At 42.9% G+C, this 25316-nt stretch overlaps 1 protein-coding gene across 2 annotated transcripts in view; it reads right to left on the bottom strand.

Moving 5' to 3' along the window:
- gak (cyclin G associated kinase) overlaps positions 1-22339 on the bottom strand; it is a 34533-nt gene extending 12194 nt beyond the window's left edge. Inside the window, exons 1-16 of one of the 2 annotated variants that reach the window (XM_036526351.1) lie at positions 22004-22339; positions 17130-17191; positions 15694-15753; positions 13222-13336; positions 12869-13011; positions 11335-11460; positions 10021-10110; positions 9500-9635; positions 8755-8867; positions 6895-6991; positions 3823-3946; positions 2696-2701; positions 1663-1712; positions 1264-1412; positions 672-794; positions 82-215 (exon numbers count right to left, since the gene is read on the bottom strand). In XM_036526351.1, coding sequence (XP_036382244.1) covers positions 82-215; positions 672-794; positions 1264-1412; positions 1663-1712; positions 2696-2701; positions 3823-3946; positions 6895-6991; positions 8755-8867; positions 9500-9635; positions 10021-10110; positions 11335-11460; positions 12869-13011; positions 13222-13336; positions 15694-15753; positions 17130-17191; positions 22004-22145 — 1670 coding nt within the window. In that variant the 5' untranslated portion in view covers positions 22146-22339. The remainder of the gene's footprint in view (positions 1-81; positions 216-671; positions 795-1263; positions 1413-1662; positions 1713-2695; positions 2702-3822; positions 3947-6894; positions 6992-8754; positions 8868-9499; positions 9636-10020; positions 10111-11334; positions 11461-12868; positions 13012-13221; positions 13337-15693; positions 15754-17129; positions 17192-22003) is intronic. The other variant, XM_036526352.1, reaches the window with a different exon arrangement.
- Between the last annotated feature and the right edge of the window lie 2977 nt (positions 22340-25316).

Below are 25316 nucleotides of genomic sequence, written 5' to 3'. Positions count from 1 at the left end.
CTGTGTTGTAGCACATAGACCAATGTCCCACCTGTCCAATACAAGCTTTCAGGATGCGCCTAATTGAAAAAGAAGACCCACCTCTTGTGGGAGGGTGAGATGCCAGGGGGGCAGCGCTTCATGCTAAACATGTACACAGCCGCCTCTGCCGTGGTGAAGAGCCGACAGAAGCACAGGAAGGAGCACACTGCCACTGCTGAGGCCGCTCGCCCATCCTGGGGACAACAGGAGGCATCTTAGATAACAAGCGGCTGGCGACATTTTGGATTGATAGTTCAGATATGCAGGACACTCTGGGAAAACTATTTCCTTTACTTGTATTATGTAGGATATTACAAGAAGAACGTCCCCTCCCTTTGTGAGTTGCAACCATAGCAACAGCAGGGTGGTGCTAAGATTTGCCACATGCCTGTGTGCCAGGTGCTGTCAATATCAGACTGAATGTTTAAATATTTATGTATGGACATTTAACATAAAAAGGGCCCCTGAAATCCATTCAACAAAACTTCATTTAAACACCTTTGAACTATTAAAAATTATATACAAAAATATATGAGGGATCACTTTCAACCTCAGTCAATGAATAGCAAAGGACTGTAACAAAAGAAGGCAAAAGGAAGTGCATGACAGAGAGATGTTGGGAGGCATGGCAGAGACAGACAGCTGCTCACCAAGCAGTGCACGATGCAGATGTTCCTCTGGTCCTGCTTCAGCCACTGATGCATGCTCTTACAGATGCTATACAGGTTTCTTAAGTTGGGCGCTCTCCTTGCCTGCCAGCCACATTCTGAAACCTTAACCAGAGAAAGAGGGAAGAAAGAGGCTGACCTTCAGTGCCAAGGTCGAGGGTGAAGCCCTGATGTGCCATTTACATTACATTACATTTATTCATTTGGCAGATGCTTTTATCCAAAGCGACTTATAAGAAGCAGAGTACAACACAAGACAGAAAACTAACAGGTTTGCTAAGATTATTAATCTTAATTGTAAAATGATGCTGGTCCAAGTTTCTTCTTCACATTCACTATAGCTTGCAAAAACACCCACCCATTTAACCACAGTAGAAAAATAAGTAGAAATTAATTAGACTTCTAAGGTGTTTGGAGTTAATAAACACGATAAAACTATATATATTAACTTAGCTCTTCAGGACATGCTGGACCAGCTTTCAGTATGTCAAATGACAGCACCACTGGCTGTGTCAGTGAAAGAGAACAGGTGAGTTTGATGATGGCACTGCTCCCCTCTGGCGGTTGGCCTTACCCTGTTATGAAATCGCGCGGGCCGGTAGGAGCGCCTGGACAGATTGTAAACAGCATAGTGACCCGCATGCCGCGAGTCCAGGAACAGCCTCACATCCTCAATATTGTTCTTAATTGCTGACTCGACCCCTTCCGCGGGGAAAGACATGACTGTACCGAGAAAAGACGAAGAGACTACTACATCGCATACTCAGATATGCCCCTGCGTAGACATGCACGCACCACAAAAAGGAGCTAAGCTGAGGCTAAAGGCAAATGACCACTTTGATCAAATGGTTGCCTCAATGAAGCCTCACATCTTAACATTTTCAGTTAATGGTCAAATTATCAATTTATGAATGGATTACAAAAATGAATTAAAAAGAAAAAAAGACCCAAGATTAAATGTGAACATACACACCTGCTATTCTAGAGGTGATGTAGGAAATGTCCAGGTCGCCTTTGGCGTAACTGTAGGGGGGGGAAAAAAAAAAACAAAACAAAAATCAGTCCAAGATCACAGCAGACAGAGGAGTTCTTATTCCCATGTTCCCTCTCACAGTAACGGTTGTCTAAATTTTTGGAACGCGCCCCTGTTCCGTAAAATGGAAATGTTCCTCAGTTAGTCACCGAGCGACACATCAGCTCAGCCTGCAGCTGGTGGTTATTTCTGGCACAGCATTTCTGTGACAATGGTATCAATGTAGCAGCCCCCATACAGCATTCTTACAAAGGTTCCATTATCACATCCTTACCACACACTCAGTGTTACATGTACACCATGTAAGTTTACATGTCCAGGGTCATATACACTACCTTCTGTTCAAACAAATTATTTCAGATATTTCCCAAGCTGAGACCTGCTTGTTTTTCATTCCTTGTTCAGAAGACAGATCTACTGATTCACCTTAAAAGTGGTGAGCAATCAGCTTTTATGTGGAGTGTGATAGTCTGGTATGATCTAAAGCAATGCCTCAAATATTTCAATTGACAAAACTGTAATCATTTCTTCACGCCAAATAATAAAAAGCCCGAAAGAACTCCCTGGATAAGAACTGCCTCACATTATTTCTGGTAATTTTAAGAAGTACAATAACACTGCATCAGCCCCACGCGAAAGGATTTGATACAGAATGTAACGCATGAGAAGCCAGGACACATTCCAACCATTTCTTTTTATTTAACATAACTGAACCCCACACAGAATCTTGACTGGATGTACAATATGGTTTTATTTTGAGGAACACAAACATGCTATGCAGAATACAAACAAGAAGCTAGTTTTTTTTAGTAGGCAGGGATTAGATCTAATCTCTGTTACTACGTGGCTATTTTAATTGTAATGCTGGGAGCACGACCAACAAGCCGGGGTTACTGAGGCACGCCGAGCTCGTTAGCCTAATGAGCAGACACACGGAACACACACAGAGGCACACGGTGGCACCCATATTTACCTGGGGCTGCAAGAAGGTGTGGTTAAAGGACCGTGAGAGGTTGTGCAGGTGGTGTGGAGAAACAACAACAAAAAAAAACAACAACATAACATAACAAATGGGCAAATGATAAACTGATAAATCAAAGACAAATGGCGAGGGGCTAAGGAGACCTGGGGGAGTGCCTTGGCTTCAGTGTACCATGACAGTCTGTGCCCTTCCCAAATAAAACAAACATATGTTCCTTTGTTACGTGGCCTGCCTACAGTATGTGGACTTTGCCTCTAATAATGTCACTGTACTCAAAAACAGGGAGAGAGGTGATGGAGATCATCTAGGCAATCCAAGTTTTCAACATGAGATTAGAAATCAAGTAACTGTACCAGTGGTGTTCTCTCACAGTATGCTGAGCTGTTATGATTTTAATTACTGTACTTTTAATACTTTTAATAACTGTACCACCATACATTTTATAGACTGTATAGCGTTATGAAAAAAGGCAGTTGAAATGGACTCAATTTGGATTCACTGCAGTTCTATACACAATACTTGTTTTTATACAGCTGTTACTGACAAGCGATGCCTATCAGCATCAGCAAGCAAAACTCTGCATTCTATTTGAAATTAAAGTGCTCCCAAGGCCTTAATAGATCTCAAGGCTTTGATTGAGAGGTGTTCTCAGTGAAATTAAGGCATTGGGCCTAACGCACCATCAAAGCCGAGACTTGGGCACAGAAATGAACACCTTTGGCGAAAATGCCTTGGAACAGGCACTGAATATTTCAACAGCAAGATCAACATGCTGATAGCTGAACTACGCGCAGCAACACAAGCTAGTAGCTGGTAGTGGTTAAATTCTTTAGCAACGGATTATTAAACAATAGCTGCCTTGACTGAATGATGGAGCTCACAGAGGCACACAGATAGCTTCCAAAATCAAAAGAATCATCAATTTCTTTACAAAATAAAGAACATTAAATGCATTTGAACCTCCTAAAACCTTAAACACTGGGGAAAAAATGACAGACAGACTTCACCCAGCACAAAAAGGGTGCCTTTTACTTTGGAGGCCGAATCCTTGAACATCTTACTCCTACATTCTTGCTTTCACGGCAGTCACGCCCCACCCTCCTGGTGTGTGACCTTACCTGGCAACTGACTGGATAACCTTGGATGATGTATCCTTGATGTTGGTCAGAAATCGCTCTGTGCCTCCCTTCAGGATGTCCAGGAACCCACCGCCCATGGACTGGTCATTATCCCCATATAGACCTGGAGGAAACACAAAGTAGGAGATTAGGAAAGTCAGATATGCAAAACATTTACATTACAATTATTCCTTAAAATGTAAAAGTAACAAAGAAGAGTGACCCTTCATAGGTTTCAATGTATACAATGTCGTCATAGGAGTTGTAAATTGCTGATATGCAGGATAGGAGAAAAGGGGATTACAGTCAGTGCTTAGGTTAGACCATTCCCTGGATATTCTCAGTGGGCTGTTACACCACAGGTATGTTCAAGGTTGTTTTCCTTAATTAGGTGTCTTAAACTGCAGGAGTTGGGGGTTAGTTTTTGTGACAGGACAGACTGCTAAATGACTGAAAACTCTGTGTAAAAACTCAATGGAGTGCTGCAAATAACAGGGCCTGGTGTTCATGGGAATCAAGACACGGGAATTCCAACAGCAGATAGTTGGATATTGGAGGGAAAATCCTCTTAAGGCTTGAGGTAAAGAATGAAGCCCCTGACATCTCATCAGGGCCGGGTGGAATGGAGTAATGCGCAAAGCACTCCCATTTGCAGTCTTCCTGCTAACCGTGCACTCAAAATCCCTGCCTGCACCACAGTCCCCGCAGAGGCACTGCTCACACAGCAGTGCTGCGGAGGGAAGCAGGGAGAGGTTCAGAGTGTAGCCTTGGCCCTAGCTTGCATTTTAAAACAGAGTGAAGAAGGTCCATAGTGTCTGAAAACTGTAGACTTGTCCTGTCCTGCAACAACTGCAGCAAATTGATTTTCTGGACATCTGACAGACATGGGCCCCTTATCCACTGACAGAGCACAAGGCTGTGGGGAATTACAGTTGATGGCCCGTCTACAAATTTCAGGGCTTATTAAGGCTGCGACTGAGGCTAACTCGGTGCTTTAAGCCTTATTTGTGCTGCTGAGCCAAGATGAGACAATGGACCAAAGCATGGAGCCAGGCTACTGCATAGTAGCCTACGCAAAACAGAAGGCTTTCATATTCCCTTCCACTTGGGTGGGCACAAGTATGACTTCAGGGGTCAGATGTCTCATTTCAGAAGGACAATGGAACAAACCCAGGACTTCATGGGCTCATCGTTATGTTCTTGGCTGCAGCCCCTCATCATACAGTCCCAAGTAGGAAATCACATAAAAAAAGGTAAGACTTGGTGGGGGAGGGGTCTGATCAGTTGCATATTTCACATTCCTTTTGTTCAGAATTCACAACGCCAGCGACATTTCTGACTACATTTCACCTAATACCAGTCGTCCACAGCAGAACCCTTTCAAATTGGATCCACTGGATATTCAGACAGAAACTTGTCAAAACACAAACAGCAGGAAACCTGATACAGCTTTACCTTCCAAGTGGTAAAGCGATTTGTCCTGCTCAATGTACAGCCTGGTGAAAAACAAAGAAAATGGCCGATACGCTCTGCTTATGAAGAGAACATCGCCTAGTTGCCTTCACTGTGTTGGAGGCCGGACTAAGGTGCTGCGCTGCTGCTTACTATGTAAGATATAAAAGCATAGGTGAGTTCCCTTGTGCCAGGCGTGCCAGGAGCAATACAGAGCTGGCACGCGTGGCGGCAGCAGCTGTGGGCACAGACGGAAATTAAGCTGCCAGGGTGGATTGCTTGGTGAGGGCCAGCACATGTCAACTGGCCTTGACAGCAATTCCAGACATATGGAGGAAATAAATCGCAGGGTAAGTGGCTTTGGTGGGGATGGGCCCGGGAACGCTGGAGCTCTTAGGCCATAGAACGGAGCGGCCGGAACGGGGATGAGGACATGGGAAGGCCTTGTCCAGCAGCCAATCCCGTGGATGTATCTTTTGATGCGGTCTGGCAGTTAGGGCAATACTCTCTCGCGGTCTGGCGTGGCCTTATTTGTTCCCATCTGCATAACCCTGTTTTGGAATTGCAAATTGTATATTGGGCTGGTCTCACTGTGGCAAGCTCTGCTCTTGTGCGGCAGCACTGAAGTGAGGCGAATGCCATCCTCTGACACACTTGCACATAGCGCACGGGTTATTTCTTCACAAAACAACTCACACTGCGCACTACAGAGAAGTAGGCACTCAGTGAGTGAGAGGTGCATCTCGAATGACATTACCCAGGCACCTTGCAGGTGTCAGAGTGGTGACCCACCCACAAATCCCTGTGCCCACCGTGGCAGAGCCAGTGTCCACTGGAACAAACTCCACCATCAGTTTATTCTGCTCCTGTGGAATGTCACTGTAATTGCTGAAAAACCGCACAACCTGTTTTAGACCTCCAAACTCCGTATGGCTCAACATGCACTTAAAGCAAAAACGTTGCCAACCGAGACACTGGTGACCCTAGGGGCCTTGAAGTTTCGGCTCAGCCCAGCAGAGATGCACATTCATGGCCCTCCCAGGACACCTAACTCAATTACCCACTGCATGACTGTTTGAGCTCTCTCCAGCTCTTCTTCAGAGCCCCAGATTGTGGATTGTTACAAATGCAATCGCAAACACAGCAGGACTGCTCACAGACTTTCCAGTCTAGCGCTGTGAGACCTCACTTCACACAGTGGCAGCTACGAGTGAACCGTGCATATGGAGAGGCAATACAGCTACTGACAGACAACCAGTCTGTGAGGAAATGGAAAAGGAGGCAATGTGTCTGCATTGTACAATGTTATGCCTTTTCAAAAACCGCCAAGCAATAAAATATGCAATTTTTCAATAAGATGACCAACTCCAAACATTAGAAGTTTAACTGCAGAATTACAGGGCTGAGACAACATGCCCAACATCCCCTATCCCTCACACACGGAATAACTTGTACAGAGACTGAATAATGCTTCTACTGAGACTTTCACTGACTGCTCCTTTCAAAAGCACACTAAACCCAAAGTAAAAGTAAGGCAGATTTCATTATGCAAAATACAATCCAATACAACTACAAGTGACGCGACAAAAAATTGTGATTTCCGAAACGAAAGTGTCTTACCTGCGTTGTGGATGTTGTTGATCTGAGGGGGCTGGGGGCTGCTGAGGGAGCCCCGGGGGGCCCCGTTGTTCCCGAACCCTCCGTTCTGCTCCAGCAACTGCAACGATTCATAGCCATCGTAAGTGGGCTTCCAGCAATAGGCATTCAGCAGACTCATCGGGCCAAAGCGTCCCACACGATTGGTGGGAAGGGACGGAATACAAACAAGCAGATGAACGGACAAAGCAAAGCAAGGAGTCCAGAATGAGCGCCCCTGGTCTACACCATTTCGCCAGGTCTACCGCGAGTGTCGCCTTGGGGGGCCAGAGCTCCCTATTCTGGCTCCTCCGAATAGACCTGTCTGCGTCTTCCCTCTTGTGGGGCTAAGCTCCTTAGCCTAGTGAGAAACCCCAGCTTAACCCAGATCAGCTCGTCTTAAACTGCGCTCGCAAGCACACAACAACAACTGAGGCTCCTTCTCTCCCCCCCACCACCACCACATCCCCCCTCCTCCTCCGGCCGGGTCTCCCGCACTACCAGGATGAAGCTGTCTCAGCTGGGGGGGGGGGGGGGGGGGGGGGGGGGGCGCGGTGATGTACGGTCAGAGGGCCAGGGATGCAGAGCAGGCACCCCCTCCCCTTCCCTCTCTCTCATCCCCATCTCCCTCTCTCTCTCTCCACGCCCGCCTGCTGCGATCGCGTGAGATCACCAGCCATTAGGTCAGAGATGGCGCCGCAGACAGCCCTGGCCGGAGATAAGGCGGCCCTTTGTTTTGGGGGGAGGAGGGAGCACGGCGGGCACTGAATGGCTCCTCAGAGAGGCCATGGTGATACAGGGAAGCGCCTACATTTGCATGGAGAGGACAGGACCATTTTGTTTTGGAAGGAGGTGGGGGAGGTTGTTTTGGTGATGCTAAGAAGAAACCAAGCTCGTGACCGAAGGTAACCAAGTGTTACAGCCTGATGGAATAGCAGTGTGGGGTATTCTTTACAGCAAAGCAATTTAAGGCCACTCTGGGTCAGCTCTGTGAATCAGTGGTAGAATGGTGCCATTTTAACCTTGAGCAGGGTGCTTGACATTATGGATGAAACATTGCAAGTGTTCCAAGATCCCCTTTTTCCTTTCTTTTATTAATATAAAAATGCATTAAAACTTCAATGCAATTCTCAGAAAAGACAGTTTTTGAGGGTAATGTTCATGAGTCACCCTTTCAAAGCATACTGTACATCAACCTTTGACCATGAGGGTTCCTTCGCTATAAACATCAAACAACTTAACAAATCATTCACTATATGTCATCCCCCTTCCCTCCACCTGTAGCACAGCAGTGCAAATTCCCAATGCCTCCAGGAACACTCTGCAATGTCTAACTCTTGTTTGCCACACCACAGACCAGATGGGGTTCGAATAATGTCAATCTCCCCTCAGCTGCGGGTGGGGAAAGTGACCTCTGAACTAACCTTAAGATCACCACGGTACCCAGGGCTGCATTTATTTAAAGAGCACATACAGACATCTTTTGTACCCCTCTGACACAAATGGTTATTTTTAGAGTACAATAAGTACTTTGGTCAACATTCATATATAATTCACTAAAATCACCCCTGCTTCTCCCGGGTGTTTTTAACTCTCAGGGTCCACTGTAGCTAGAACAGGCTGATCAATATCTTAAGCTAAAAAAAGATTTGACCCTATTTTATTCAAAGCACAAACAAGTTTATTCCAAATGCTGGAATAAAAATCATTTATCTTCAAACCAGAGATGAGGGCAAAGGGCGTCTTCCCTTTGAAAAGAGATTAACACCTAACGACCTGCGCTATAAATACACACACGTCCCCTGCTGGACAGGGGTGGGGGGCGGGCCTGTGAAGTTTTGTTACCTCGGTGATGGGGGACTTCGGGTTGACATTCCTGGCAGCAGCGATCTCCTGCAGCTGGTTGACCAGCTCAGTGATGGACAGCCGCTCCTCTGGGTTGATCTTCAACATGGATCCTGAGGAAGACAAACAGGTGCGCTGACACCGAAGCTGCACCGTAACTGAACCCGCCTTTCCAGGGCACGATCTGAGACTCTGAACACAGCCACCGCTGTCTTCATCTGAGCACATGACATGTCGTCACACTACCTTCAACACCACGGGCTTAGACTAAAGATTAACAACTTCTTGCTTGTCTGCTGCTCACCATGTAAACAGCTGACAATGGTCATCTTATGCATGTAGCAGTCCTGAGTCAATTAAAGTCCGCAGTGTTTCTACTGTCCATCCAAAAACATGTAGCACAATGATTATATGATCTATCTGAGCACTGGCTCCCCTCGTTAAAAATCATCAACATCACTGATCACGACTTCCCCCCACAAGCAATCTGTTGCATTCTTCAATAAATCTGCCAACTGGGTCAGCCTACTTTCCCACTACCACCCACACAGCAGCAGAGTGGGCCACAAATACAAACTCCTCCATGAAGAACTCGTAATTGCACAGCAAATATAGTCCTACTTATACTTTACAAATCAGGATAAGCATATAAAAAAAATGTTTAGTGTCAAAATGTTGGGAAATTGCTGGGATGTTCCTTTGGGAAAACAGCGGGGAGAAAGCGGCGGACACGCAAAGGGCTTACGGATGAGGTCGTGAAAGACGGTGTACTTGTTGTCGTTCTGCGGGATGGCGTACTTCCCGTTCACGATCTGCAGCTTGGCCCCCTCCTCGAAGGGGTGCTGCTTGAAACACAGCAGGAACAGGATGCAGCCCAAAGCCTGGGAGGGGCAGAAAGCCAGACGAACACGTCAACAAGGAATGGCCACTTACAAGCTTAAGTGATACTTTGTGATGTTTCCGTTCAGATGGGCAAGAGCCCATGCTGGGACAGGAAACAGGGACGCAGTGCATATTTGCTGCTGTATTGGCTGGAAACAAGGCCCTAACATTGTCCACTCCAGTAAGATTGTGTAGGACACTATTATATGAATACTGATTGAACCTCCCACTCAACAGAGCACAACCTGGATAGTTTTATTAAAAACTGAAAATCATAACAAAGGCATTGAGTCAGACTTAAAAAAAACCCCACACACAAAATACACAAAAGCATTCATTTCAGTTCTGCAATTTCAAGCAAATATACAATAAATAGCAACTCACCCAGATATCTTGTTTTTCATTGATTGGGAAATTAGAGTAGAGATCTATCATCTCTGGGGTCCTATATGCTGGTGTGGTATTCCTGGTTATCTAGTAAAGCAGAAGAACAGCGTTAGGACAAGGTCCTTCCCTCTACCACTTTTCTTAAACATACACACACAGTAACACATGCTTTCAACATGTGATATTTTGTCCAATTCACATTTCGTTCTTTCATGGAATGGAGGCTGAAAGTTGAAAAGCAGCGATTTGGGAAAATATCTAAATTTATCTAAGTACAAACAATGATCAGGAAGTGCCTGGATGCTCCTCATCAAATTTCTGCAGCAAATCCACAAGATAATAGTCAGGACTCAGGACCTGGTTTTCTATGGCGGCTTCCTCCTCTAATGAATTGACAAGTGGTAATTGATTCAGGCTAGGCAGCCTGAGGTAAACCAGCAGGTCGTAATTCGATTAACCATCACTTGGCAAGGAAATGACCAACCTCAGCGACTGTACTAATTTGGAGACTTATTGGGGCACATTTACAAATCATTAAGAGACAAGTTGCAGGGCTTGCCAATTCTGTTACAGTAAACACTGACCAGCAAACACATACAGTGACATACTAGGCACATGTTTGGTAGTGTAATATTGTTGGGTGTAGAGCCAGTAGGGGCTGCATACAAATACAGAAAAATGACAGACTAAAATACCAAAAATAAAATAATACATTAAATCGAAGTCCCACAGTTAGGATGACCCTCAGATTTCAGTGGTTTCCTGTATGTGGGTCTCTGTCACTCAATTGCTCCCTCGTACGGCAACAGGACCTCTGGCATCACTCCTACAAACACACTCCTACAAACACCTTAACTACTGAAAACTTATTACCCATTTTATTATTACAATCTTGATAGTCAGTGATTTAAGATGGAAGCATTTTTATTAGCTTTTGTCGATAATGCATATATTGGCAAGAACCCAAAGACTGCTTCCAAATAAACTAAGTTCCAGTATTGTAACCAAAAAACAACAGGGCCATAATTCCACTGCAGTCCAACTATAACAACCAGGACAGTTTTCATCTTAAACTCAGCCTCTGTCCAGTTTTTTTTTGAGGCAATGTTATAACAACTGCTTGGGTAATAACAATAACATCAATGAGTGAAGAAACATTTTATTGGCCGTTTATTCAAGTTTAACCATTTTTGCACAATTATCAACAGAATAAAAATACCTGAACTGCCCTGACATGTATGTAAAGTTTAATTTAAAGGACTATCAGGTGAATGCCAAGACTCCACTCTGGAGAAGCGCAGGTCCACCCACCTCATCCTCCACCATAGACCTCTTCTGTGCCGACCAGCTGTAGTCAGGGTAATGCGCTACTGTGGTTGCACTGCCAAAGTCGCACAGCTTGATGGTGCCCTGGTGACTGATCAGCAGGTTCTCAATCTGGAAGAAAGGCGTACGTCAGCTATTTGAGGACAAACAGCATGTGCTGCTGTGAAAGAGTTCTAAAAGTACAATTGGGGATTTGGACACAGGGCAGGAGAATCTCAGCTGACAGTTCCACGATGTTGTTTTCGTACCCTGGAGCACAGCTTTGCATCTGATTTGCTGGTTATTTGCAGGTCACGGACCATGTCTATATGAATGAGTAAAATTTACGCATTTACATTCATAAAACGATGGCCCATGGGACAAAATGGTTCTCTTTTCTTCTTTCTATCTCTTTGATATATTTTCATTCAGTTTCTCTTCCGGTTTCTCACTGCTATGTCAGTCCAAGGGTGGATTGTGAAAACATTTATGAGTCTGTGAAATCCGAGGAAAGACAGAGAGGAAGCACCGGGGTTCTGCCTCAGCATTTTTCTCCACATGCTTTCAATAGCTATCCTGGCACTGATGAGTAAAAACCATATAAGGAAAGAGAATCCATCCTACAAAATCAGTGTATTTCTTCACTAAAACATAAAATAGTGTGTGTACACCACAGAAAAGAGATATGTACAGATACTTCCCAGTACCTCGCTAAATTACCTGCTTCCTGAAGAAGTCAAAACATTACTTTTAAATCCCAAATCATGTACGATAATAAAACAGTATTTGTTAACATGTTTTTTTATCTATGTACCTTTTTCTTTCTTTATTACTATTGTTAATGACTTGACTTTTTGTTTGTCTGAAAAAAACTTACAAACTCAATAAAAAAACAACAAAAAACATATAAGAATCAAACCAAATTATTGCAATGAACACTTTGTCTTAATAGATAGAAGATAGATAGAAGCATAACTGCAGATGCAGAGGAGTTTGGACCACTCCAGGTCTTAGCAGAAGCAGGTTAGTGTCTTGTGGGAAAGCCACCAACCTCCAAAACTAGCCTGCCTGAAAAGGCTAAAATGGTTATGCACTGAGAGACCTGATGTCACCCATGTGTTGCAAAGCATATCATGCTGCCCCACATCTTATCAAAAATGTTAAAATTTGGCTTTTATTTATTAGGATTAAAATTAATCATAATACTTCTATCACTGATTCTTCTAAATAAAATGTACTGCTGAAAGGTCATTCATATTTTCACCATCCACCACTTGTGTTTCCACTCGAGTCCCATAGAGGGCACCATATTGCAGCTTTCTCCCCTTTCCAAACGTTACTGAGTTCATTGCACAGCTCAGCAAAGTACAGGTTTCCAAGGGTCATACAAGAGGAAAGGAGACATCATAATATCTGTTAATGAATTCAAGACACGCACATCAGACTGGATAGGAAGCAGGCCGAGCAGAAAAAAAAGTGTCCTTTCATTCCGGAGGACAAATGCTGCAGAGCACTGTCACGGGGATGGCGCATGCATTACCTTGAGGTCTCGGTGGATGATGGGGGGTTTCTGCTTGTGCATGTGCTGCACTGCCCGGCAGGACTGGTAGAAGATCTTCAGCACGGTGTCACATGACATGGGCCCTTTGAGCTCCACCTTTTTGATGAAGTCGACCAGCTGACCTGGGAGAGGGCATGCCAGGAGAGATAAGGAGTGCACAGACAGGGGAGCAACAGGAAGCGGGAATGAAGGAAACGGTTTATGTCACTTCACTGCTCCAGGAAAAACCCCGAGAGAGAAAATGTGAAACCACATATTACTCGGACAACCCTTTCAGTTGAGTAAATCATTAATGAGATTAAACAAGGCGAAAAAGGTGGTAACCTTCTTACCTTTACAGAGTTCGGTGAGAATGAGGAACTCGGCCTGGCCGGTGTCCGACTCCTCCTTTCCTATGGAGGCTGCTGAGCAGAACTGTACTACGTTGGGGTGACCCGAGAGCTTTTTCTGAGTGCCAGGAGTGAAGGAAAGAGTGACTGCTGGGCCTGATGCTATGCAGCATTATGTCAACTTCCCTTACATTTTTGGTATATCATCAAGCAAAGAGGAAGTTACACCTAACTGTATTAAGGGTAAAAGAAATATGGAGGGGCTGGCTTTTCAAACGAACCAAAATGTGCTCTGTTAAGAGGTAGTCCACACTTGCTGGGTTAAAAGGGTTACAAGAGTTAACATGGGTTAAAAGCCACTTTTCGCACAGAAAAGTGCACAAGGAACGAACAGTGTAAAATCGACAGACTGCCTCTGGCTTGCTCATGTATCATTTTGTATTGGCTGTTGCACCAGCCTTTTTGGCGTCCGCAAATGTGTGAACGTGAGAACATACCTTCACCACCAGTGAAGTAAGCAAGCTAGTGAAAAAGCAAAACGTGCTTCTGTTTGGACAGAGGGGAGGCCAAACACTCCAAGTGCTCTCCTCCACCAGGGGCCTGGCAAAGTAAACTTGAGCTGGGGGGATGAGGGAGATTCCAACAGTTTCCATAGAAACCTCAGAGCTTTTATAAAAATGGCAAAGACCGTAGAGTTTACCGTTCCAAACATCGCAGCTGAGGAGGGTGTGAAAACAGAACAATATGCAGTGTCTTCAGAAAATTCTTATGCACATACCTTTACTCATCATAACAGTGGTTAAGAACGACCAAATTTTGTAAACAACTGCAAAGCTCGCGGTGTGAATCCATTTTGCGCCAATGAAGTAAGCTGGTGTGCTAGGCTATGATTCAGTACTACACAAATGGATATAAAAGAAAATGTATGAAAATACATGTAAAGATATTATAAACTGAGAGCATTCTTTACATTTCACCTAATTCCAAGCAGGCAGACTTCTGAGTTGGAGGATGGCACTTGACCCAAACTGCCTCAGTACATATCCATGTTAATTTTAACATTCTGTTCAGTTATAAGATATATCTGATGCTCTAAATAAGAGTGCCTGCTATGGTAATGTAATGCAGTGGCAGCTGCAGGTGTCTTAGGCCATTTTGGTCCTGGTTTAGCTTTTTTCACACTCTTTACAGTGCTGAAATTCAAAATTCATCCTGAAATTAAACTTTACCTTAACATTTGAGGTGTGGGCAGTTGCTTATGTGCGATAACTGCTCTTATTAGTGTCTACAAACTGCCAATTTCTAGATCACTACAAACTTTTGTTGAATCATGCTCAGCGCATACTGCCAAAAGCTAGTCATTCAAAAAAAATCATTCAAAATAACAAAATACATAAACAACCCTCTACAAAGATTCCTATAGAACCACAGAAAAAAAAAATAGAAACACAATGAATGGAAAGTAACAGCTGACAGCTTGGTAGAAATAGTCATAGATTTTGTGTGTCATAAGTGTTATGCATTATAGGACCGCTGACTAGTAGCTGACACCATCTGGCTCAGAAATTGTTGCGGAGACCTGGGGTGATGACATATACCACCCCCTGATTTCAACATTTCAAAAAAAAAAAAAATCAGAGGGGAGGCAGATTGGACCAACAGTGAGACACCGATGGCAGGCAAATCCAATGAGCAATTCTGTCTAAGAGATTTAATGCAATACTTCACTTTTAAACCAGTAACAGGTCTGTAACTGCACTATAGGTCTGTATCATGAAACACAACAATGTAATATGGACATTGGACACAGGTATGCTGGGAGTTTATATATGTGACACAACAAAGAGTTGACATTGGTCCGCTTTCATTCAGCAATCCAAGATGGACAGCAAGCAGATATTAATTGCAATATTTTCCTGTTAACTATAATAGTGACTGAGTGGGTGTTAGTATGAATCAGCTTACCTCCTGAGGATTTCCCGACTGGGAACACCTCCCTACCACCACCTCCGTGTCCAGCTGGCAGCCGGTTGCTAACAGTTTGAAGTATTTATCTTTGATCTGCCCCGAGTTTATCCAGCTAAAATATATCTTCACACTGTAATTTAGTAGAGTCACAAAACAGCAGTTTGCTGTGGCCGTAGATGTTAGGAAATGACTGCTGTCTGTCAAATCCCTACTGCCAACGGTCTCTGCTGGTCTCTGCTCTAAGCAGTGAGATAAGCACTTCTGCCATTCTAGCTTTAGTGAGTGATGGCTAAGAAACTATTGTCTCCTGGTCATATAAAGCACACAGCAATGTGATTGTAAGTTCCCACAACTGGAGTGGTTTGGTTCTACATTTGGCAGGTTATTCATTCGACACGACAGGAAAAAAACTGTGGAAAAGCACAACTTCATGCTTCGGCTCTCATGAAGATGACTGCAGAACACGGCTTTAGGTTCCCCATTGTCTACCTTTTGGTTAAAGGATACCATGAAGCACACCTCTTGGATGATGGCTTTGTTCTTCTCCTCTTCATTGGAAAGGAGCCTCTGCAAAGACACATAGGTTAATTTAATTACTGCACCAATGTGATATCAAGCAGAAAAGATGGGCAAAATATTGATTTATTCAGCTTGAGGAGCTGTTCTCAGGTTAGAACAAAGGGCAGTGGACAGAAAGCATGCACACCTATTTGGAGCTTGATATTAATTTAAGGCTGTCTGGAGAAAGTCAGTAAAAGCTCCAGGGTAAATACACTAGTAGAACTGCTTTTGGGTGTGCCTTCCAAACACACAGTGCAGTGAGCCAATGGGCCTTAGAGGGAATATTTGTAAAAGCAGAGATATATCAAAGCAAAAATGTTTGCAGGGCTATATTTTCCCCACAGAAATCCCATCTGTGCCTCTGAAGAGACCAAACCTAGGGGTGCCATGGCTCATATTTCACCCTTGAGCCATATTTTAGGTTCCACTGATGCAAGCAGTTAGTATTCAAAAGAATTCGACCATGGTCCATGGACTCCATCTGAGCTTGCTCTAAACTTGTGAACTACACAATAGCTCTCTAAAGCTGCACATCATGCTCAGGCATGATATGTTTGCTGGAAATGCAACTGGTCACCACCAAAGTCATTGTCTTTGTGAAATCATCATGACTGATGGGTATCAGAGCTCCCCATGGCAGTGTTAATGGTATACTGTGTATATATCTTAGTAACAGATCCATCGTAGTGTGTAACATGTCAATAGGGGATAGTTTTCCCAACAAATCTTAATGGAACATCACTAAAGTGTGCCATATATGGCTTATGGCCTTATATCTCGGTCAGCTAACCAATATCTATGCCCACAATGTTCTTTCATAGTTTCTCATTGCAAGTACTATATATGCAGTATAGTATATGTAGTATGTAGTATAGTACATAAATGTAAATGTAAATGTAGCTTATTTGTTAAATGGTGAAAGTGGCACAACAGGAATTGTGAAATATTAGTTTGTTATCTTATGAAACTGTGCTTCAATGTCTCATTACACATTAGAAATAATCTGTCTTTTCTGCTATAATTGGACATGACAAGTATCACTAAAGTTGGCAGTCATTCACCTACATAAATTTTGAACCCAGTATTCAGCAGTAAAATAATCTGCAGCATTCAGAAAGGTATAAGCAAAACCACCCTTAGCATCGATAACAAGGCCAACTAGCGTGGAACATTTCAACATTCTCTGCAACCATCCAATGCAACCACCTGCAGCAAAACTGTCAAAACCATTAACCAAAATGATTAGGCAAGGATTACACTGTGCCCATGAGTGTACTACGTCATTTAAAAGGAAAAACATTTTTTACAAATAAGCAGTTACATTCTACCATGGTTATGTATCCATAATTGGGGGAACTGGGGTTGAAGGTGGGTATCGTTACCTTCAGAGCGTAGTCTTTTCCACTGCCTATGTCCTGGGCCTCGTAAACAAAAGCAAACCCACCTGTGGAATAAAGAGAAAAAAACCTTGCTTAATCAACCAGCAGTAAAGCACCTCCTTTTTGGAAACAGACAGCTGCTTAGAGCATGATTGTAATTTAACATCAGCAAAACGCATGATCTGTACGAAAGCGTGAGACAGCTAATTTACCCCAAACTCATCATATTATTGCAACACCATGACATTTTTATGTGAGGTGGGGCCACTGCTAAAAATGTTTTATGTTGAGATAAGGAAGTGTGACATAAGTTTGAATCCTGAAGGGAGATATCTGCTGCTGCACTTAAAGTGTTCCAATAAAGGCTTATGTGTAAATAATTTGGACCGAGAACGTGCGTAAAATCAGTTTCCCTAGAAGAGGGGGCCTGGTCGGTTAATGAATAACTTAAGGTAAGGCCTTGCCTTGCTAAATGGAAGACCCACACATCGGTAGAAGGGAAGGCCTCTTGAGTGGCTGGAAAAGGGCTGTCATTGGTGTGCCGTTCTGCAAGAGAACTACCACTACTGCCACCCTACCCTGGGGCAGGGCTTCTTCTACTCATCTGATAACAATACCTCCACTGTAGGCAGGTCCTTGTCCAAGAACACACTATCCAACACAGCACTTTCATTGCTGTCAGCAAGAAACAACTGATGTGATTACTCAGATCAGCTTTTTTCCTGTACCACGATATTTGGACCTGCTCTTGGATCTGCAAATCTTGCCTTTTGGATGAGTTTTGGATTCCAATCATGAATTGCAACTCTCCTTTCTATCATTGGGCGTGGAGTAAAATGGAATCTTATCGTATTATGTCCACAGGTAAGGTGAACATGATCTGAGCACAAGCAGTTCAGGCCTATACAGCCTCACTTTTATTTGCGTAACAAATGGTGTGGTGCTGTTCAGCTCCAATCAAGAGCCCACAAAGAATCATCTGTTCAGACACAACAAGCGGAGAGGCGGCCGATGCGGCTTCAGGTGTCACACGGCACTGCGGCAAAGCTGGAAGCTTTTCTGGAGCGGCCTAAACCGGGCCAAGGTAGTCATGGCGACCGGGGACTCAATTGCAAGGGCTGTCTTGCGCAGGCCAGAATGAAAAGGCCCTTCATGTCTCACGTTTTTGAGCTTCCCTTTTCAGATCAGGCTGAGGGGGAACAGCTTCAAAAGACAACAAAGCGCCCCCTTTATGAGCATCCTAATCCAAAAACACTGAAGGTTTAAAATTCTGCACACTGTTTTTGGATACACTTGGTGCACAAAAAGTATTCCATCCTACATGGTGAGACTGACACTTTTTGCAGCACTGTTACATGGAGTCAAATGGCGTCACACAGGTTCAGGCAAATAAACAGAGAGACCTCCTAAATTAGCATGTTTTTATACTACACTGAGACAGAGCCAGCTGAAGGCTGGCATGCTTTAGCTGTAGTATTTAATGAGCAGACTGATGGAACCCAGGGTTATTAATCCATTAACAGATACTGGGAGGCATTGCAGAACCACTTTAGGCCTTGCAAATTAGGCTCGATTCTTTGCCAGAGTAGAAAATGTTCAAGGAAAGATGGTCCATCCTGTCTAAATGAAAAAGCTTCAGGCTAGGGTAGTGTGTTTATGAGGCACCTATTTTAAAGAAAATGGGGCAGCCATATTTGAAACATTTAGGCCTAAGTCCTCCATTTTGTGCAAGCAAAAAGTACTAGGTGCCCTGGACTCAACATCATATGAACAAAATTCCTCTGCATGTTCTGGATCCCAGACTTCTACTGTGACACAGGAGAGTCTGAGTTTTATTTAGCAAGTTCTGGAAGCACAGAGTCCACCCGAAAACTTTACTCAAACCATATGTTGTTGGTTAAAGGTTATGGTGGGGCATTGTGGGTAAGGCTTTGCAGGCAGCTTGTGGATAAATGGGGGGGGGGGGGGGGGTTGGCTGGTATGGGCAACATGATTGTGAAATATGTTCTCTACAGAGTGTGTGACACAGAACAATCTTCAATCAACAGGGTACAGACAGCAGCCAGGAGGCTACTGGTTTAAATCCTGACTAGAGCACTCAGTCAGTAGCTTTGATGCCTCACCCCACTGGATCTGTTGAAGCACTTGCAAACTCATTAGAATGTCATCAGCCACTGCTCTCACTGATTGCGTAGAACTGTTTGCAAAGGCTACGGCATTTTAGTGTTTCAGCCGTTTAGAACTGTGCAATGTCCGGTGGAAAGCTCAACAGATGATGTGTAAATAAGAATATTAGAATGAATTAAAAAAAAAGAATGAAGTTCATCACCAAGGAACACATTAACTAGGGCTATAACCAGCATTAAAATGTGAACATTGTATGATTCAGATAATATGCCGACATGCATTCTTCCTCCTGCTGATAATGTCCCAAAAAATGTATTTTTGTGATTTCAGGATGGTGCCCCCCTTAAATGACATTAGCATTTTTCTGCATGTCTTCATGGCCTGCCGTCATGAAAAAGGCTTATATGTACATTATTACCTGAGATGCTGGGACCTGGAAATATTTCAAAAATGCCAGCCAAAAATTAGGCTAGATTTACACAGGTCTATCTAAAAAGACATCTGGGAATATGTTTTAAATATGAATAAATTTAAAATAAAATTAAGTACTTGGAATATTTGCCAAGAAGTGTACACATCCCCAAAATATTGGCTGATCTGTGATGGATTCAGTCATGGATCATTCCATGTTCACTCTTGAAAAGTCAAACTCTAGCATATTTTAGAGGTTTCATAACACCTGGGTAAACAGGTGATTCAAGTTTTTCTCCACTCAATGACTCCCATGAACAAATTCTTCAATAATGTGACGTGAATCCCAGAAACTCTCCACAACTCAGAGTGTGATCACAAATGCTATGTGGACTACGTGCCCAACAGGAAGACTGTAAATTCAGCTCAAAAAGCCTACTGCTACAGTGAGTGACCACCCATTTATGTCATGTTTGAGACTATGCATCAAGCCAGCCAATATTACAGGCAAAATTTTAGGTGTGTTACCTCTGACAAGGAGGGCATAGGGCAAAGAATCCACTCACCAAATTTCAAAGAGGGACCCACTTGGTTTCTGCACTAATGTTTGATCAATGTCCCCCGTTTGAAGCAGAAAACCTGACCACATTTGTCTGCTTTCGATCCAGGGAAACACTATTCACCACTGGTCCTGGGGTGTGGGCAGGCTTTCCTTACAGCCAAACTACCCAATTCAAGATAGTCAAGATACAACTACCAGATTCAACCAATCACCAAATTATCTTCCTTCCTCTGTCTAGAGAGTGACAGTGGTTTAAAACCCAATGAACTGCAGCCTTCAGGGTCAAACAACTAGTTTGAGAAAGAAAAAAAAATCCTCCTTAGTGCAGATGAGAACAGCACAACATGTACAGTACACCCTGAAACAATATGTAGTACAGCGATTCATGCTTTTTACATATTCTTTCATTTAGCCCCAAGTTGGAAACAGAAACCTCAGTGGGTTTATTACATGATGGAACACAACAAAATTAGCCTAATCACAAAATCACTTAAGATCTCAACAACTAGAGAGTTCTCAGCCTTACTCAGTGTTTGAAGAATAATGAGAAGCATAAGATGGAGTGTGTTGCCTGTCCCTTGAGCACAATGTATACTTGTTTGATATAGGTCCCTGTGTGTCATTTCCAGTTTAGATATACATCACACTGTGTGATTAAAAAAAAAACAAAAAAAAAAATACAATCTCACTATGGATGCTTTGATGACCCTCTCGGGTGAAATTTATACATTATCAATCACTACCAGCAAAGACAACAAATGAGTAAGCTAGTGTGTGGACCCTCATCTTTGATGTGACAGGCAGAGCCTGTGACAAGCAGAGTCTTACAAGCTGAATCACAGAGTCACTCTGTCACACAGCAGTGACAGACACTGCCCTGCCACCAGCAAACCGAGCAGAACAAATCAGCCATTTCCCCTGTGCCAAGCTTCATTCACCACTTGATGGTTTACTTTCTTGAATTTGCAACCTCTCAGCCATGTTAATAATAATCTGACATGGAAAAGAAAGCAAATATACCAGTTGTTCATTTCTTATTGGGGGAAAAATTCTACGCTCTGGCTGCGTGTTTATTAATAACATTCATATGAATATGTAGGCCAAAACTGGCAAGCTAATGCCCAAAACATTCAAACTCACTAGAGGACAATCACTGCGGGGTTTTGCTTTCTACCTTTTTTATGTTAGCAAGCTAACTACCTTGACACTAGCTGGTTATGCCCCAAAAGGCCGCTCCACTTTTAATCCAATTTCCACTGTCACTGCACCTGTGAGTCCATTTATTGAATTAACTTTTGTTAAAAGCACATAAATCCACATAAACTGCAGTGTTTCCAGTACTAAACTCGTAAACATGTCGATAAAATCGCCATTTTTAAAGTCACATGAGCCTAGCTGCCTAGACTGTTCCTCGCTTGCGAGCTCGCTAGAAAGAAGCCTGCAACAATGCATTTAGTGATGGTCATCAAACAAACACAAATCCTGTTGATGATGTAGAACGTAACTAGCTGAGAGTTTTGTTTCTTGTAGCTTTGCTTTTACATTTCCAGTCAGCTATATTCATGAATAAGAGGTAGTATACATTGCTGAAACAAAACTGATCGGGCCAATACAATATCTGTCTTGCATACCTGCCCACGTAGACGCAGCAAGCACTCGTTCGCTTGCTAGCCACGTTAGCTCCCCTAGCTGGCGTTTGGCAGCAGACAAAATAACATTAAGGCTGGGCAATGAACAAACTAATTAGGAGAATAATTGTACTGTAAAAAATTCTTACCTTCCGCAATAACCCGCTTGATTCTAAGCTTCATGTCACCAAGTTCCACAGTTTGCCCTACGAAATCATTTTGATCCCGGCTGGCGGCTCCAGAGGAGCCCGGCCCTGCCAGGAAATCAAGTGCTGACTGGAAGAGGGACATTTTGTCCGGCGTCCCCCACAGGGAGATCGCGCAACTCTATCCTACAGAATTCCAAAAAATATAAAAGGCTGGGGGAAAAAATCGTAAAATGAACTATTACGATATTTAGCTTGCTAGGTGATTTTAAATGGTGGAGCCTAGTTCTCGATTCCCCTCTCTGCATAAACACTCTCTTCCTGTTGGTGTAGGACGGCCATCATCTTCCCTGCACTTCCGTACGGCCATGACGTAACATGATGTCACGAACAGTTCGTACTTCGTACTTCGAAACTGAAACGGGTTGCCGGCGGATCCTTTGTATCCTTGAATAGACTTAGGCTATTCAAATGTAATACAGACTTAATTGTAGGAATCATTGGCGACATCTATATAGAATTTTAAAAAAAACGTTTCTTGAAATATAGCAGCCTCTGACATAAAACAAAATTAAATTAAATCAGTCTTAGTGTGGACAGGAGAATTTCATTGAAATGGACAGATACCAGGAACAATCTCTTGTAGCTGACTTTCCCAATATGATACCTGACGTGGGCAAACGCAGGATGAACAGAAGTAGGCCAGTTTACGGTGAGGTTGTAATATGAGCAATCGTGATGTTTTCATGCCTGCATAAATAAACAATGCAGCAAACAAAGCACTTTACATCTTACATTGGTTTTCCTACACATTACTGTAGAGCTTTAGCTCTGTGCAGAGCTGTATCATGTCTAATTATTTGCAAAGTCATTCAGTAAGTAAGTCTGGTGTTGAATTGAGTTTGAACTATTTTTGCTCTTGTGTTTGACACGTGACTTTTGTTTGACAGCAAAAGCCCAACAATATCAGCCATGGCAGCATTCTCTATCTCCCCAGTTTTCTTTGTGAATAGAAGGAAATAATTATGCAGCTTGAAGTTCTTATTTAGCTCGACTAAAAGATCATGTACAATGGGTGCCTGAAGAGCTTTTCTGTGTGGCAATACCTTCTCTGTCTTCTATATTTGGAAGTTGCCAACTAAGCTCATCCATCTGTTTCCAGCTTTAATTTTTCAAAACTAATGATACAGGACTTTACGTAGGTAGTCCACTCCCCGTGATTTATTTGAATAAGTGGTTATAGACCAACTGTTTATTTATTTACCGGTTAAGTTTTGATTAAACTGTAGTCAGTACTTTGAATCATTGTCTTACAGCTAAAATCCAGTTTTTTGGGAGCTCTGATCTGGCAAGCTAGTATTGAGGTCCATTGGAGGGGTACTTTTGGGCACCCTTTCTCTTGACTTCTTACAGACGTTCATGCGATTCAGTCTGAACATCACAAACTTTGCAAACATGCACTCTGTTCTTTGTTTTTAAAGCCGAAGTTGAACTGGTTTGGACTGTGAGTTATTATTTTGAATACTCAGCAGGTCACTCCAGTTGAACTAGTCCTTGACATTGTTCAATCTGACATACTCTAGGGTAATTTCCATGTTACTCTGACTTTCCATTGGTTGCTCTGTCAGTGCATTCAATTCACCATGAAATGACTTGTTGGTTTTGTGGCTTATTAAATCTCAGCTCCTTTACTGGTACTACAGATACAACAGAATACAAACACAACTGAATAATTATGTGTATACCAAGCTATATAGAACATAGCTATATGTAAGATCCCTTAAATGCGAAATCCTTGATTTAGCAGAAAAAGTCACATTAACCTATTATATTGTGACGTGTTGGGGGAGTGGCGGAGTCCGACCAGCATACCTTGCGGACTCTACAGCCCACTACGAAAATAGTTTCCCACCGTGACTGTGTTTTGTGTTCCTTTCACTTAGTTCCTCCCCTTTTCGCTCTTACGTGTTTTCTGTGTGTTTCTAATAAGCGCCTACGATTGACCAAAATTGAGTAACGCCTTGCGTCATGCTTTAGGGTCCTCGCGAACGATACAAAATTTATCGGATTTACTGATTACGTTCGAAGTGTCTTAGTCAGTGGTTCTGCAATTGGTAAAGAATGCTGGTTAAACCAGATATTCTGTAGAAATGCCATTTTCTTCAAATAACCCAAGGTCCATTTTTTACTCTGTTTTATATAGAAGGATTCAGATTTTGACAAAAGTTCCCTCCCCCAAAATACACACAAACCCAAGTCTACTAAGATTTGATCTGAACCCCAAGTAAAGTCATTTTGATATCCAAATTGGATAATAATGATTAATTTCGGACGGCTGTTGGTGTTGTGATGCACCAGAAGGGGGCGGTAGTAACACACAAATCTTTATATTCCACAAACAGTGGAAAATACTGCCTACGTCTGTCTATCTAAAATGTAGTCTAGGTAGAGAGACTGCTGTTTCAGCATGATTCCCTTCACTTGATTTTATAAAAAATGCATTATTGCAATGCAATAAAAATGCAGTTAAAATCCCAAAGGGCATCTGTAAGAATTTTTGTGGAAAATAGAAACACACAGAGTACACGGTATAACTTATTTTATAGAATATCTTTTCTAGAAGGTAAAACAAACAATTAAAAAGCAGAAAACAGAAGTGAAGCTGGAAGCCACCAAGGAGATGACTGCCACAATAACAGATGAATAGCTCCATGCCATTGAAATTTGCCATTGAAGGTTGTGCATACTGATGTTCCTGGGGTAGTTGATTTTAAGCGTGTTTCTGACTCTTTCTTCTGCTACACCTTATTTTAATGTCATTCTTTTCATAGATATTTATGGCAAATTTGGTAATTCCCTTGCTGATGATGAAGATGATGATGGTGATGATGATTGTTATGGTTGTTAATGCTGAATTGGGTTGGAGCAGCCCAGAGTCACCTAACTACTCCATTACTGTCACATGCAATATTTCAGCTTCCCACAGTTTCATAAATTAGTGTTGTTCCCCACCTATACTATAGAAAAATCCACACTGAACATCAAGCAATAAGTCAAGCTAATTTCAAATTCTTTCACGGTTCCTAAACCCAGTCCATGATATTGGAAGTCTCACACAAACCCCAAAATGATTTCACCACCTTGTGCTCTGTCTTTTGATTATAGCACCACCACAAGGGCCCTGCAGGGTCTTGTTGGAAAGCCTAGCTTGTGCAATCTCAGGAGCAACCCCCTTTACATTGTTATCAATATGAACATAACAGAATTACTCATGATAATCTGTAAATGAATGCTTTAATGGTAATGGAGAAACAGT

The sequence above is a fragment of the Megalops cyprinoides genome, chromosome 4 (genome assembly GCF_013368585.1).
Source record: "Megalops cyprinoides isolate fMegCyp1 chromosome 4, fMegCyp1.pri, whole genome shotgun sequence".
NCBI lineage: Eukaryota > Metazoa > Chordata > Actinopteri > Elopiformes > Megalopidae > Megalops > Megalops cyprinoides.
This window is presented reverse-complemented; position numbering and strand designations above follow the sequence as displayed.